Source organism: Leptinotarsa decemlineata, unplaced genomic scaffold, assembly GCF_025532065.1.
Source record: "Leptinotarsa decemlineata unplaced genomic scaffold, Ldec_3_MD MMD2_tig00001064_RagTag_RagTag, whole genome shotgun sequence".
Classification (NCBI taxonomy): Eukaryota; Metazoa; Arthropoda; class Insecta; order Coleoptera; family Chrysomelidae; genus Leptinotarsa; species Leptinotarsa decemlineata.
In genome coordinates, this window is record NW_027412558.1 from 1,955,428 (window position 1) to 1,969,976 (window position 14,549).

A 14,549-nucleotide genomic window follows, 5' to 3' on the forward strand; every position below is an offset into this window, starting at 1 on the left:
CTCAGAAAGACTACATTAGGCTAATAAGCCTAGTGTAGTCTTTCTCGACCACCAGAGCAAGACGAGTTGAGTTTTCAGCTCCTGGTGAGACCAATATCGTCCGAAAAGATGAGGAAAAACGGATAAAAAATCGAGATTTTTCTCTTCGAACTCCGCAGACTATTTCCAGACCACTCTGTCAGGATGGTTGTTCTGATTATTGGAGTCCTTGGCGAAACGATGTCCTCTCTACTCTCGAATCTTAAAATCATACCGGCTTGCCTCACTGAGGCAGACATCTTAGTCGGACAGATGCAAAAGGCAGTAATTCTTGGCTCACTGCGTTTGCTCAGCTCACATGATTTTCGGACCCAATGATCACTTGCCCGACGATGTGGGGAGTGTTCGTTGGTTGATAATACTGGCTGGCGCGCCGTCCCGAATGTATCGGAGCTCGGGGGATAGGGCCTGACCAGTGTATACTTCGGTGAAAAAAATAAAAAAATGTGTCTATTTCCAATTAATAAAATATGAATCACATTTTGTTCATGTAGTTGGAGCAAGATTCAGTTTGTATGTAATGAGTATTGTACATTATGAAATATACTTCATCAGTTAACGTACATCTGCTCTTCCATCTAACCGCATGAAAGAAGTCAAAGACAGCAAATAGAATAATGAATCAATAAATTAAATCAAATCAATAGAGAAAGAATGAAAGCTAACCGATTAGTTAACAAGGAAAAAAAATTCAATCCGAATAATGTATTATTATTGAGAAAAATAATAGACATATGTGCTGTCACAAAGAAAACCCAGTTTGTGGCGGCAAGGACCAATGTGTTAGAGATCACACGTTGAAAGGCAAGACCTCGTTAGTCCATAGCTCGCACAAATTTCGACTGTTGAGAGTTGTCGTTCATAGGGTGGGTGACAACCACGAAAAAACATATTTGAAACAGATTTGTAAACAGATATAATTTTGACTTTGTATTAGGGGCACAGGTATATTCGAGAAATAAATGCAAATGCACCCATCCCAAAACTTTTAGAAATAATTTCTGCCATCGCTTAGAGTAGCCTGTTGAATAATGAGCTTAATATTTTTGTGCACTACCGCAAAACTGAGTAAAGTTACATTCGCATATAAATCTTTTCAATCCTGAGAGTCGTGATCCAACAAAAGCGAGAAATTCTCGAAACTTAAAACCTGACTACTAGTAGAGATCGTAGGTCGCTAATTGAATATGAATGAGTTTCTAGTTAGTCCAGCGTGTCCCATTCCGGTGGCATAACGGGGTTTATTTTCTTAGAAGGTACAGAGATATCAGATTTTTTATGCATTTATGCATGGAGGAAAACATCTTTTTGACATTTACTATCAATTTCAAAATTTTAAATATATGGCTACCTCAACTTACAAAGTAGCTGTCCATAATGCCGTGGTTCTATCATATGAAAACTTGTCCAATCGCAGAACTGTTCCAGGACTGTGAACATTTTTCCTACCTTCAATGTCCATGTTTCGAAAAAATGACGCCACAATGTTGACCCGCCGAAGTTTTATCAGCGGTACTAGAATGAATGACAAATGCATCGCTGGAAAAATCTGAATAAAGATAACGATAACATCTCTCAGAACAAAGACACCAGCAGTGGAAATAACAGAACACTCAAGAAAAATGAGGCTTCCCAAGGCGGTCTATTATGAAGCCAAGATTCAATATCGACCGCCGAACGAGATTCGTCCTCTGTCTTCCGCTGCAGCTTTCATTGCAAGGCAACTAGATGAAATCAGAGCCAAAAAACAAAGCATTCGTGATGTGAAATAGTGCGAATAAGCAAAGAGTAAATGATGAATGGTGTGATCGGAACCACTGAAAATCGTCGAATTACAGTCCAGTTGTGTTGTTAATAACACCTGAGTTGACAAGTCCTGGGCCTAAGAAAGAAAACGTTTTTTTTACAATTGGCTTTATTCATCAACGTTATCTCCATCAAGAACTACACAATCATTCCAGCGCCGCTGTAACATTTCAAAACCACTTTTGGAGAACGATTTATCCTTTGCCTCAAAATAGACCTCAGTTTCAGTAATAACCTCTCCATTGGAGAAAAATTCCTCACTGGTGAGCATTTTTTGAAGTCTACGACCAGCTAGTAGTCACTGGGAGATAAATCAGGCCAATACGGTGGATGTGGAAGCAATTCATGCAATTTTGGGATCGTTTTCATTGATTTGTGACACTGTGCATTCTCTTGATGAAGCAACACTTCCTTTTTCTCAAACGCTTCAATAACGCTATATACCGCCAAAATACGGAGGTCATAACCTTTCCAGCCGATTGTTGTGCTTTCGGGAGATTTGGACGAGGTTTACCAGTTGCTCTCCACTCAGATGACGATCGTTTTGATTCCGGAGTGAAGTGATGGATCCATATTTCATCCGTTGTCACATATCGACGCAAACATTCCGGTTTGTTTGGTTCAAACATGGCCAAATACTGCTCAAATACTAATACTAATCAAATTAATCAAATTAATTTTAAGAACTATTCATGAATACTATTCTTCGGGGTATTTATCATATGAGTAAACCCCAAGTGTTAGAGTTTTCGTAATGAAATTCCCATAAAATCACGATTTCTAGATTCAACACCAAACTGAGGACTGTTATTAAACTATAAAAAATGCTAAACAACCTCAAGGCTTCATTTCAGGACCAGAAAGTTTTATTAACGATTTGTAGCTGACTAGAATGGAACTGATAATGGAAAAAATGTAATAAACCTCTTCAATCTACGATGTATTAATGCAAACTAGCAAACTTCTTTATCTCAGATGAACTTCATTAGGTTTCATGGTGTGACTTGGGTTTTGTTACTAACACTAAACAATCGATCACTCTTCATTTTAAGGAGTTGCCCTCGTAGGTCATCGTCCATCCTGTCCTTTCCAGGAAGGTGTACTGGTCACTAAGAGACATCTCCTTTATATCGCTGAACACACACCCTCTTTAGCAACCTTAAGGTGTCTCACGGTGGCCTCCGCAAAGGTTTTGGAAGGTGCAGCGACATTACTGTCGTTGCGCGGCTTCTTCAACCTTCTTGGGGTTTCCTCTGCGGAGGTGCAAAAGGTAGGGAGTTTTCCTTTAGGGGCAGCCGTTCCTTGCCTTTATTCAAGGCGGAGCTCCTGGCGCCCGCTCGCCGTTCTCTTTCTCCTTTTGGCCTCGGCGCCGCAAATGTGCTTACGCCTTGGCCTTTGTATTACGTCACGAGGTGATCTGCTATGTCCAGCCTCATACCAAGTAGTAGATTGAGGTGGAAATTTCTGATCATTCCCAGTCATCGCCTTAGATCGAGGTGAGCACTTCTTTCCAGCCTCGGGATTCGTTTTTGTTTTTCTTTCTGTTGTTTCTTTCATGTGTGTTTCCACGAGTAGAGTAGCAAGGGAAGAGTTGGTCAACTCTGGCAGAGTCCCGCATTACCAGAGGTAGGCTGATTACATTTAGGTTTCGCCCAGTTCTCCAAGGGTGACCGTTGGTGACTGCGGCTGTCGGCACGATTCCTTACACCTTAGCTTGGGTAGGCTACGGTGGCATGTTTTGCGAATGCTTTTGGGGAGTTTCAGTTCCCCTCACCCTACTTATTTCTGCCACTGACCAGGAGTCCAGCGACCCCAACCGTAAGGCCACATTGGCTTCCCGGACAGGGCCTCCAGTTCCCTGGCCGTTCCCCTATCCGCAACTTGGGGACGCGCCCGATAGGCAGCCCATCCCACGGGAATCAGATCCGATTCAATGACAGCAATTAATATTTTATTATATTTATCAAGAAATTGAATAACTCAACTGCCCAGTTTCTGCACTGTTTTTAGAACTACATTTCAAAATGTTGATGTAACTCCGTCTATTTTGATCTGAAAAGAAATGCATTCACAACTGTGTTGCTGTGTAATATTGATTACCTTGTAGCTGTTCTATAAAGGGACACGAATACCGCTTAGCTGTAAATAGCGCTATTTTTGCAATGTCCATCGTGTGACTAAGTCGTATTCTTGGCCGAAAATGAGGGACAGGTGAAAATAGTTACGGTACAACGACCCACTTATGACCTGATGCCAGGAACTTTCGAGAATTCTGAGAATGTTTCCAGTTGGCGGCTTTCCTAGACGAATCTTTCGGGAGAGTAGGCGGTAACAATTTCGTGAAGATGTTTTGTAATGGAGAAACTGACTCATTTTTGGTAGATCGAACAAAAAAAACAAACGTAACTGTCACCGCCTTTCACCAATAATTAGCATTTTTCTGAGTATTTTCAATGTAATTCGTGAAGATCCAACCAAAGTACTCATAGTTGAACCAATAGGTCATGTTATCGGTAAATCCCCAGATAAAGAGAGTATACCGAAATACTATTCCAAAGCGATATTATATCAATGCATTATAAAAATGATAAACATCGCAATGAACAACATGAAGCAATTGTTTCCCTCATTAATATAGTTTATTGTATGATTTTCAATATATACAGTGAAAATATTGTTGAAAATATGGACACAAATGTCCAACATATGGACATACAGTATACCATGATACACTAGTCCAATTTTATATTTATGATATGGACACAAATGTACATGATATCGACACACAATATATATACCATGATATACTAGTCCAGTTTTATGACCATGATATGGACGCACAATGGACACATAATGTTGAAGATATGGACACAGATGTCCATGATATGGACACAATACACCATGATATACCAGTCCAGTTTTATGACCATGATATGGACGCACAATGAACACATAATGTTGAAAATATGAACACAAATGTCCATCATATGGACACACAGTATACCATGATACACTAGTCCAATTTTATATTTATTTATCATATGGACACAAATGTCCATGATATCGACACACAATACTCCATGGTATACTAGTCCAGTTTCATGGTCATGATACGGTCACACAATGGACACATAATGTTGGAAATATGGACACAAATGTCCATGATATGGACAGACAATACACTAGGATATACTAGTCCAGTTTCATGACCATGATATGAACACACAATGGATACATAATGTTGGAAATGTGGACACAAATGTCCATGAAATGGACACACAATACACCATGATATACTAGTCCCGTTTTATGACCATGATATGAACGCACAATGGATACATAATGTTGGAAATGTGGACACAAATGTCCATGATATGGACACACAATACACCATGATATACTAGTCCCGTTTTATGACCATGATATGAGCGCGCAATGGACACAATGTTGAAAATATAGACACGAATGTCCATCATATGGACACAAATGTCCATCATATGGGCACAAATGTCCATCATATGGACACAGAATATACCATGATAGACTAGTCTACTTTTATATTCATGATATGGACACATAATATACCATGATAGACTAGTTCACTTTTATATTCATGATATGGACACACAATACACCTTGGTATACTAGTACAATTTCTTGGCCATGATATGGACGCCCAATAGACCCAATACCCCATTGAATTGCAAAATATGACTATAGTATAAGCAATGCAGTTGATTTGTATTATGCGTAACGGTACTTTTTTACCAAAAGGGCTACAATCGCGACAATATAGTATCCAGTTTTATCTCCGTGATACAAACACGCAATGTACAGACAATTTTAATGAGAACACAATGGACACACAATCCAATATACTAGTCCAGTTGAATTTAATTTTTTTTTGAGTCAACATACAGTTGATTACTGTTATGTCTAAACAGAGTATTCCAAAAAAAAGGTCCACAAGATATTCCTTCATCATGATATACTATCTAATTTTATGTCCATTATATAGACACAAAATGGACACACAATAGACCGTGATATACTAGGTCCAATTTTAAATACCGTAATTGAATTGAAAATTGTGCTTAAGGCAAAGCATGCAGTTCTACCAAAAGGCTAATATTTCAGTTATTGATTCCTTTATCCATTGTCATTTGAACTCAGCTTTATCTCTAGGATATTCTTAGATTTAGTATTATTTATGTTTCTTTCACATATTAATTATGTGAAAGACGGAAAAGGTGAATTTTAAATAGGAAAAAACTTCCATCCAACTAGTTAACCAAAATGATAAAAGCTTGACTATTAAGCATATCGTAACTTATTTTACACACCACTGCAAATACAGATAATGATATAATTTATCATTATGTGGGCTGTTGTGGTGTTTCTCACTGATACTATTTATTTTTTTTCACGATGTTTAAATAACAGTTAAGAGTAAACACTTCGCCGTTATATCAACAACTTGAATTGTTTTTATATCATTTGGCTGATATTTACTACTTTCCTTTTCTATTTCAAGGTAGCCAAGGTCAAACATTGGGTGTTTCCAGTAAATATTTGTAACGTGGTCTTCTTTTATACTAGCCTCATTATTTGGTTTCGTTTGCTTTTTTTATTTATCCACTGATACAAATATTCCTTAAATTACACTTAATGCCTATCTTATATGCCTATCTGTAATATCTATTTTTATTATTGAAACTATATGTCTTATAGCAAAACATCAAAATCGATTTTCAACACAAACGCCACTCGACAAATTGCCACTCGCCCATTCCAAAATATTTCCTCATTAAAGACTCTTTTTTTAACAAAAAGTTAATGACATTGAAAGTATGAGAAATTTTAAAAGAACTCTGGATGAAAGCATCAGAAAATATAGGGGGAAAGCTACAAGAGAAAGATAACTGCCTGATCTAAGATGAAAATCTGGGAGGAGGATACCTAGAAGTCAGTTAACACTAAAACAAATTATTCTGAGGAGACATCGGAAAGACACCAAAGAGAAGTTGATGATTAGATTTTTATGACGAAACAAAATCTAATGGACTGGAACTTATTCCCAATGATAACAAACAAATAGAACTGAATCATTTCAGAGCTAGAAGAGGTCCTCTAAACAAACTGGCATCAAAACTCATGAATAAAACACAGCTTTAAGATTCAGCAGGAGGCGATCCTCTATTACTCAATAGTTCTAGCTTATGCAGTTGATGTTCTTAAAGTGAGACACAGAGGGGAATATAAAAACTTGGAACAATTCACAAACAATCAATTTGCAATCGTTTTGGCAGTTAGAGAGGGTAGATCTTTAAGATAGAAGCGATGAAGATACACCAGAAGATAGAAGGATAGAAGAGGGAAAACGTTGAAGGGAAAAACTTGCACAAAAACATAAGAAAATGAAAAATGAAAGGAATAGAGCGGAACAGAAAAAGGGGTGTAACGATAGTTGGGAATAATGAGAATTTGTGAGAATGTCGTAAACCAAAAACGATTATTTTTCTTATGAACCCACATACAAAGATATAACCTTTGGCGGGTTTACCACACAAAATCCTTTTGGTTGAATATCAATGAATATATCCTATCAACATAATATAAACACTCAAAAACATGTTCTGCCTCTGCAGCACTCAAAAACCCTTTTTTCAAATAGAAATTGTTGTAACGTGCTCAGATCGATTCTTTTCGGTCAATAATTTGGCTAACTAAAACACCAGCTCTTTCGCTAAAGAGGTTCCAATTAAGATTCGTAATTGCATTAATAAAACATCACTCGTAATGACCGACTGTGCTCTTCGAATTGTCGGATCGAAACAAAAACACGAAATCAAGTCGAAAACGAACATCTGTTTATCGCACCGTTAATGACGTCCACCTCGAGAGAGATAAAAAGGAAGGAAGAAAAACAACCGGATGCGATCATTTCGAATTATTTTTGTATGCGTGAAATCGGTGTTGCCAAACCTGAGTTTTGTTTACTTTCAACTGACGATTTACATTTACAATTGGAACTAATAGTTTTTTGGGTTAGTCATTTGATCGATCGTTATTTGGAACGGTGGTTCGAGACCTACTGCTGCATGTTAAAAGGTGAGACCTTGCTATTCCTAGAAGGGCGACAGGTGGTTACTGGAAAAGTATATTTTTCACAGATTATTCACGAAAATGCTTTGTATTGAGACATGAATGACTGTCATCTGCATTTGTCAACCCAAGATTTCTGCGACAGATTAGTACGGCAAATGAGTGTAATCTTCATGTTTGAGAGTAGTGAGCAGCTTTTTACCAAAGACTCCATATATATTCGAAGTTTTCTGGCGGAGTTAGAGGAGAAAATTACGTTATTTTATCCGGTTTTTTCTCATTTTCCGATGAAATTCATCTCTCTGACTAACCGTATCGAGGAGAGATACATACCTATTGAGAAAAAACATTTCGAAATGAAATATCGAAACTTTCACCTCTTTTGGCTGATCCTACACCTGTTATCTCAATTCTCATTGCGCGACCTATGGTAGACCAAGATATTGAAGACATCATCCTGGCGGGTCATGATGAATCCCTCAGTTTCCGCCTTCAGCCCACTATTTCAGAGAATAACAGGGAAGCTTTGATGAACCGTACTTCTTGTGTGGCTATAAAAGTTGATGTGCTTTCGATGTGGGCCTTTTACCGAATGGGTTCAAACTCTGGTCACCTCAGTCGCTCGGGTAACTTCCTTATATGAAAACCCTCCAATTTTTTATTTTTCTTGGTCTCGAACCCTTTATAGGAGGGAATCCGAACTCATGAATACTTTTACTTACAAGCTTAAGCCAGAACCATTCTAGCTCCACATTCAGACAATCCAAATAGTCCACGGTCTCTCCACATTTCGGCAAATGTATAACTGGGAAACGGAGGACTTGGGATGCAAACTCTTGTGAAGGTGTATCATTTTTCGGACCTTTACATCGAGCTGTTGCAGCTCTTCTTGGGGCCACTTCACTACTCCAAATTGATCCTGAGATCAGAACAGCAAATATATTTGTCGCAACAACTCCTTCCTCGACACTTTCAATGACCACATCATTAAAAATTTGTGGTGATACATGAGCGGAGAGAGTTCTTCAGTAAGATAACCTTTTCCCATCTTTCCACTGATCACGTTAGCATCATCAAAAGATGAATGTAGACTGAATGATCTCAACTGTCCCAGCGAATCAAGACCAAGAGCTTCAGTTTTCTTGTTAACAAAGCTAGAAGGCTGGGTGATGGAGACGAGAAGTAATTTATCGCCTGTTCGAAAGCAGGATGTCCTATGAATATGCCTTGCACCAAATTCTTGAGCAGCACAAGCAGAATGTGCATCAGGAGAGAAAACAAATTTACTCCAGCAGGTCTGAAATTGCTTACCCTCAAACGATGATTTACCTATAAGCAGAGGCAAAAAAAGGTCTAAATGATCTAATCTAATGTACCGTTAAGTGTAGCTGACTGGATTCTTGTACGTTGTGACTAATCCATCGGAATATTTTCAGAAAGCTCTAATGGCTGCCAAACATGATATTTCAGAAAATGGTCAAGGTACCAGAGCTGCATTTTCTGGTTCAAGAAGTGTCTCCTGGTTGTTGGGTGCAGTTGGTATCCTGCAGCAGTAGATACCGTCTACTTACCTGACTTACCCTGCCGCTAGCTCGATCAGGTTTTCAGCAATTGCAGGAGTCTCACTCTTTCCAGTTGGCCTAAAAGATTATTCACCAAATGAAGTGATCGGCTTCTTTAAAAGGCTAGATTCATTTGATAGAGTTTGGCCAAAGTGGAAGACCCCCTTTGGCCCTTCCTACCTACTGACTATGTTTGTTGTGTGGTGTGATATTGTCAGGATAATTTCGAAGTGAGGCAACACCTCCAATCTCAGATGTTGGCAACACCGTGCGAGATTGGCTGTGCGCCAGTTCGCGATTCATCGACCATAGTCTAGCGAGAATTATTTCACACTTATTAAGCACATTCCTCGGGCATGGACAAGCATCTATCAGCTGTCTCTCGAGTTAAACTCAGCTGGCATGGAAGACAAAAGAAAGTCGTCGAGAAGGTCGATTTCGAGAGGATATTGTTTCACTGGGGACTGCTTTTTTCAGAGAATTGAATGAAAACATCTGAAGCGTAAGGTCAGCGAGATCCTTCTAAAGGATTTTGCAGATGTCACGTTCTATGTATACATGTCAACAATGTTGATTTTGAAATGTGATTCAATCATCAAGTTGAGATTTGAAGAATATTATAGCTTTCATGAAGCTTATTTCGAATTACAATTTTTCGAATTTAGTTTTGTGCAGGGATCCTCAGGGATTTGCAGTTGGCTCTTTGCTGCACAGTATCTGTATAAAATCATACGCATCGAATGGTAACACGCTATTTGGTAGTGAAAATTGAAACATGACTTTATAGAAGACCGTTGTGTGTGTCTTAGTATATCTTTGATGTTCATGAGCACAAAGGTTGCCTTATGGCCAAATAGATAAATTGGCAGTGGCAAAACAAGCCATTTCAGAAAGCAGCCATAACATTGTCTTCGCATGCACGCAAGTTCTTGGTGAAACCAGAGGGTACTAACAGAGGATATTCAGACAGGACATATACATAAACATTGGACCAGAAGACCAAAAAGAAAAGATCTTGAACATCAATGAGGCATGGGTACAGGCACTTCATAATACATAGATTCTTCCAATAATTGGAGAAGGGTCATACCAATCAGGTATAAAAGCAGCAGGACCTCCGATACCTAGCCCCATTTCTTCCAATAATTGGAAAAGGGTTGGACCAATTAAGTATAAAAGCAGCGGGACCTCCGACACCTAGTCCCATTTCTTCCAATAATTGGAAAAGGGTTGGACCAATTAAGTATATAATCAGCAGGACCTCCAATACCTAGTCCCATTTCTTCCAATAATTGGAAAAGGGTTGGACCAATTAAGTATAAAAGCAGCAGGACCTCCGACACCTAGTCCCATTTCTTCCAATAATTGGAAAAGGGTTGGACCAATTAAGTATTACAGCAGAACCTCCGACAACTAGTCCCATTTCTTCTAATAATTGGACAAGGCGCACTCCAATCAGGTATAAAAGCAGCAGAACGTCCGACATCTAGTCCCATTTCATCCAATAATTGGAGAAGGGTTATACCAATCAGGTATAAAAGCAGCAGGACCTCCGACACCTAGTCCCATTTCTTCCAATAATTGGAAAAGGGTTGGACCAATTAAGTATAAAAGCAGAAGGACCTCCGACACCTAGTCCCATTTCTTCCAATAATTTGAAAAGGGTTGGACCAATTCAGTATATAATCAGCAGGACCTCCAATACCTAGTCCCATTTCTTCCAATAATTGGAAAAGGGTTGGACCAATTAAGTATAAAAGCAGCAGGACCTCCGACACCTAGTCCCATTTCTTCCAATAATTGGAAAAGGGTTGGACCAATTCAGTATAAAAGCAGCAGGACCTCCGACACCTAGTCCCATTTCTTCCAATAATTGGAAAAGGGTTGGACCAATTAAGTATAAAAGCAGCAGGACCTCCGACACCTAGTCCCATTTCTTCCAATAATTGGAAAAGGGTTGGACCAATTCAGTATATAATCAGCAGGACCTCCAATACCTAGTCCCATTTCTTCCAATAATTGGAAAAGGGTTGGACCAATTAAGTATAAAAGCAGCAGGACCTCCGACACCTAGTCCCATTTCTTCCAATAATTGGAAAAGGGTTGGACCAATTAAGTATAAAAGCAGCAGGACCTCCGACACCTAGCCCCATTTCTTCCAATATTTGGAAAAGGGTTGGACCAATTAAGTATAAAAGCAGCAGGACCTCCGACACCTAGTCCCATTTCTTCCAATAATTGGAAAAGGGTTGGACCAATTAAGTATTAAAGCAGCAGAACCTCCGACATCTAGTCCCATTTCTTCTAATAATTGGACAAGGGGCACTCCAATCAGGTATAAAAGCAGCATAACGTCCGACATCTAGTCCCATTTCATTCAATAATTGAAGAAGGGTCATACCAATCAGGTATAAAAGCAGCACAACCTCCGACACCTAGTCCCATTTCTTCCAATAATTGGAAAAGGGTCGGAGCAATCAGGTATAAAAGCAGCAGAACCTCCGACACCTAGTCCCATTTCTTCTAATAATTGGAAAAGAGTCGGAACAATCAGGTGTAAAAGCAGCAGGACCTCCGACATCTAGTCCCATTTGAAATATAAACGCACCAGGACCATTTTCAGTTAGCGCATCGCCTTTGATAATGTCTGCCTCAGTAGCAGACGAAACGTCAGGTTTAAAAACCTGCCACGGGTGACAAACCGGAAATATTCGAAAATTGATTTTTTTTTGTAAATCAAGCCAATTTCTGCAAACTCACCGATCTCGCTTACTTTAACGTGATGTACACTAGTGGGCCATTCCATATATTTCTAAAGATATAAAACTGTAAGAGTTACGTGCGAAGCACAAATAAAGCTCAATTAAGGTACAAGTAAAACTGTCGTGACTCATCAGAAAATTCGATTTTTTCGGCTACGATCTCCACTTTTATGCTTCCTTCGTACAAGGATTATGCAGACACTTAGCCTGCGATATCTCTGCTCCGCTCCTGCGGCATTCGCGTTGGTGTCGTTTATAATAATTCGAGACAAATTCATAATGCCACAGTACGCGGTCTGGACGAGTACCAGCATCGAGCATGAGTCACACAGGTAGTGGTTCTCAAGGGAATCCGCTCGATTCTAATAATTGCACCTGACCGGACAATCATTTACGAGATATCGCATGCAACTCGATATCTTCAAGTCTGCGGACTTGACCGGTAAAAAATCTCGCATAACCAAATATGTACTCGTATAAGACTATTTATGGAAACGGCAGTATTATTTTCATTGTCCGATGATGTGGGAAGTTGAAATTAATATCTTTACATCGGTTGTAATATTTTATACTTTTGCTGAATCAAATTGAAAACACCTACACTTGAGAAGTGAAATGAGAAGTTTGTCGAAAGTAAAACCACAACGGTTTAGTGAAGGTTTCTTTAAATACGCTTCCATTTCCAACCAACGTAAACTGGACGCGATGTCATTATAAGAAAGCATTCAACCTATGGGGTTCGATAGATGAAATAATTATAAATGAAGAGAGTTTCCATTTTGAACACTGGGAATATTGTAAGACATATCATTGCCAAATGTCAACCCTATATGTGCGATTTTGGCAAAATGGAAGCTATTTGAAATTTCCGTCTTTCTGAATTTTTAATTACTTATGACTGGCCAAGTTTCTGTACTGTTTTTTTACTGTAACAAATTCATTCGGATGATTCACTGCCATGTAATTTTATTGGCACTTCTCCAGATGAAAGCCACAGAATCTCGTCCTACCCATTGCAAAGAACAAACGATTGTAAAACGTTCACGTTCGTCTCATTGAATTCATTTCATTGTCTGAAGTAGGCTGTGACTTTCGTATTATGCTCGCTAATGGAAAGCAGCATGTAATATAATTATAAGTTACACCTGTAATAATATTTGCGCGATAGTTTTTTGATTTCCAACGGTTTGACTGATAAAAATCATTGCCATATGCCATGAATGTAAGTAGTAATCCAGACCATGACGGATTGATAGACAAGCAAACGCTATCGAACGTGGGGCAGGTTTCCTGAAAGAGCTATTTCCGCTTGTGGTAACAGAAGTTCTTTAGGTAATTGATAAAAACATCAAACATCAATAAATACTTATCACCACGTATTTTAAAAAATCCCCCGGGATCACATCATATCGTGAGTGATAGAAAAAATGTAACAAATACATTCATTTAACAAACTAAACAAGAAAAATAATGTTAAATTTATAAAAATATAAAAAATATTGATACCCAAGTGAAACTACACGTGTTAAAAATTTTCTAAAATAAAAACGTCTACTGTTTTATTTACTTCGATTCTCTGTCTGTCTGTCACAAATTTTGGTAAAGAATATGATACATTGAATTGAAATTACCACCATTCGTTGAATCTATTACGAAGTCAAGATCATTCATAATGAAAATAAGTAATACATTTACTTTATTGTAGATTTCAAACAGTTGAAATATTTTTTCCGATAACTATGATGGTACGGAAAATGTAGATAAAATGATAATAATTTTCTAATATTTCTCAAACACCTCCAAAATTGTGTGATTACCATTACATTTTTGTTTCAGGTGAGTTACCCTTCGAAAGTATAAAAATTTAGGCGTCAAAGTAGTAAGTACATTTTTTTTCATTGGTTGAAAATTAACCACTGTGTATTCACGTGACCTTCATGTTTCATGAGTCTCTTCATGAAACGGAGTTTCATGAGAGACATAGTTTCAGAAGTATTTGTAAATTCATGAGTAGATGTAGTTTCATGAGAAACGTAGTTTCATGGTTAGATGTAGTTTCATGAGAGACGTAGTTTTATGAGACGAAGTTTCATGAGTAGATGACTTTTCATGAAAAGACGTTGTTTCATAAAAATATATAGTGTCATAAGTAGGTGTCACTTCATGAGACGTAGTTTCATGAGTAGATGTAGTTTCGTGAGAGGCGTAGTTTCATGAGAGACGTAGTTTTATGAGACGAAGTTTAATGAGTAGATGACTTTTGATGAAAAGACGT

General features: G+C 38.3%; 1 protein-coding gene across 4 annotated transcripts in view; it reads left to right on the forward strand.

Moving 5' to 3' along the window:
* Window positions 1–14,549, forward strand: part of LOC111510052 (uncharacterized) — a 344,477-nt gene that overhangs the window by 68,933 nt on the left and 260,995 nt on the right. Inside the window, exon 1 of one of the 4 annotated variants that reach the window (XM_074175513.1) lies at window positions 13,476–13,496. The exons of the other annotated variants lie outside the window; for them this stretch is intronic. Coding sequence (XP_074031614.1) covers window positions 13,495–13,496 — 2 coding nt within the window. The 5' untranslated portion in view covers window positions 13,476–13,494. Of the gene's footprint in view, window positions 1–13,475; window positions 13,497–14,549 lie in introns of those variants that run through there. 4 annotated transcript variants of the gene reach the window in all.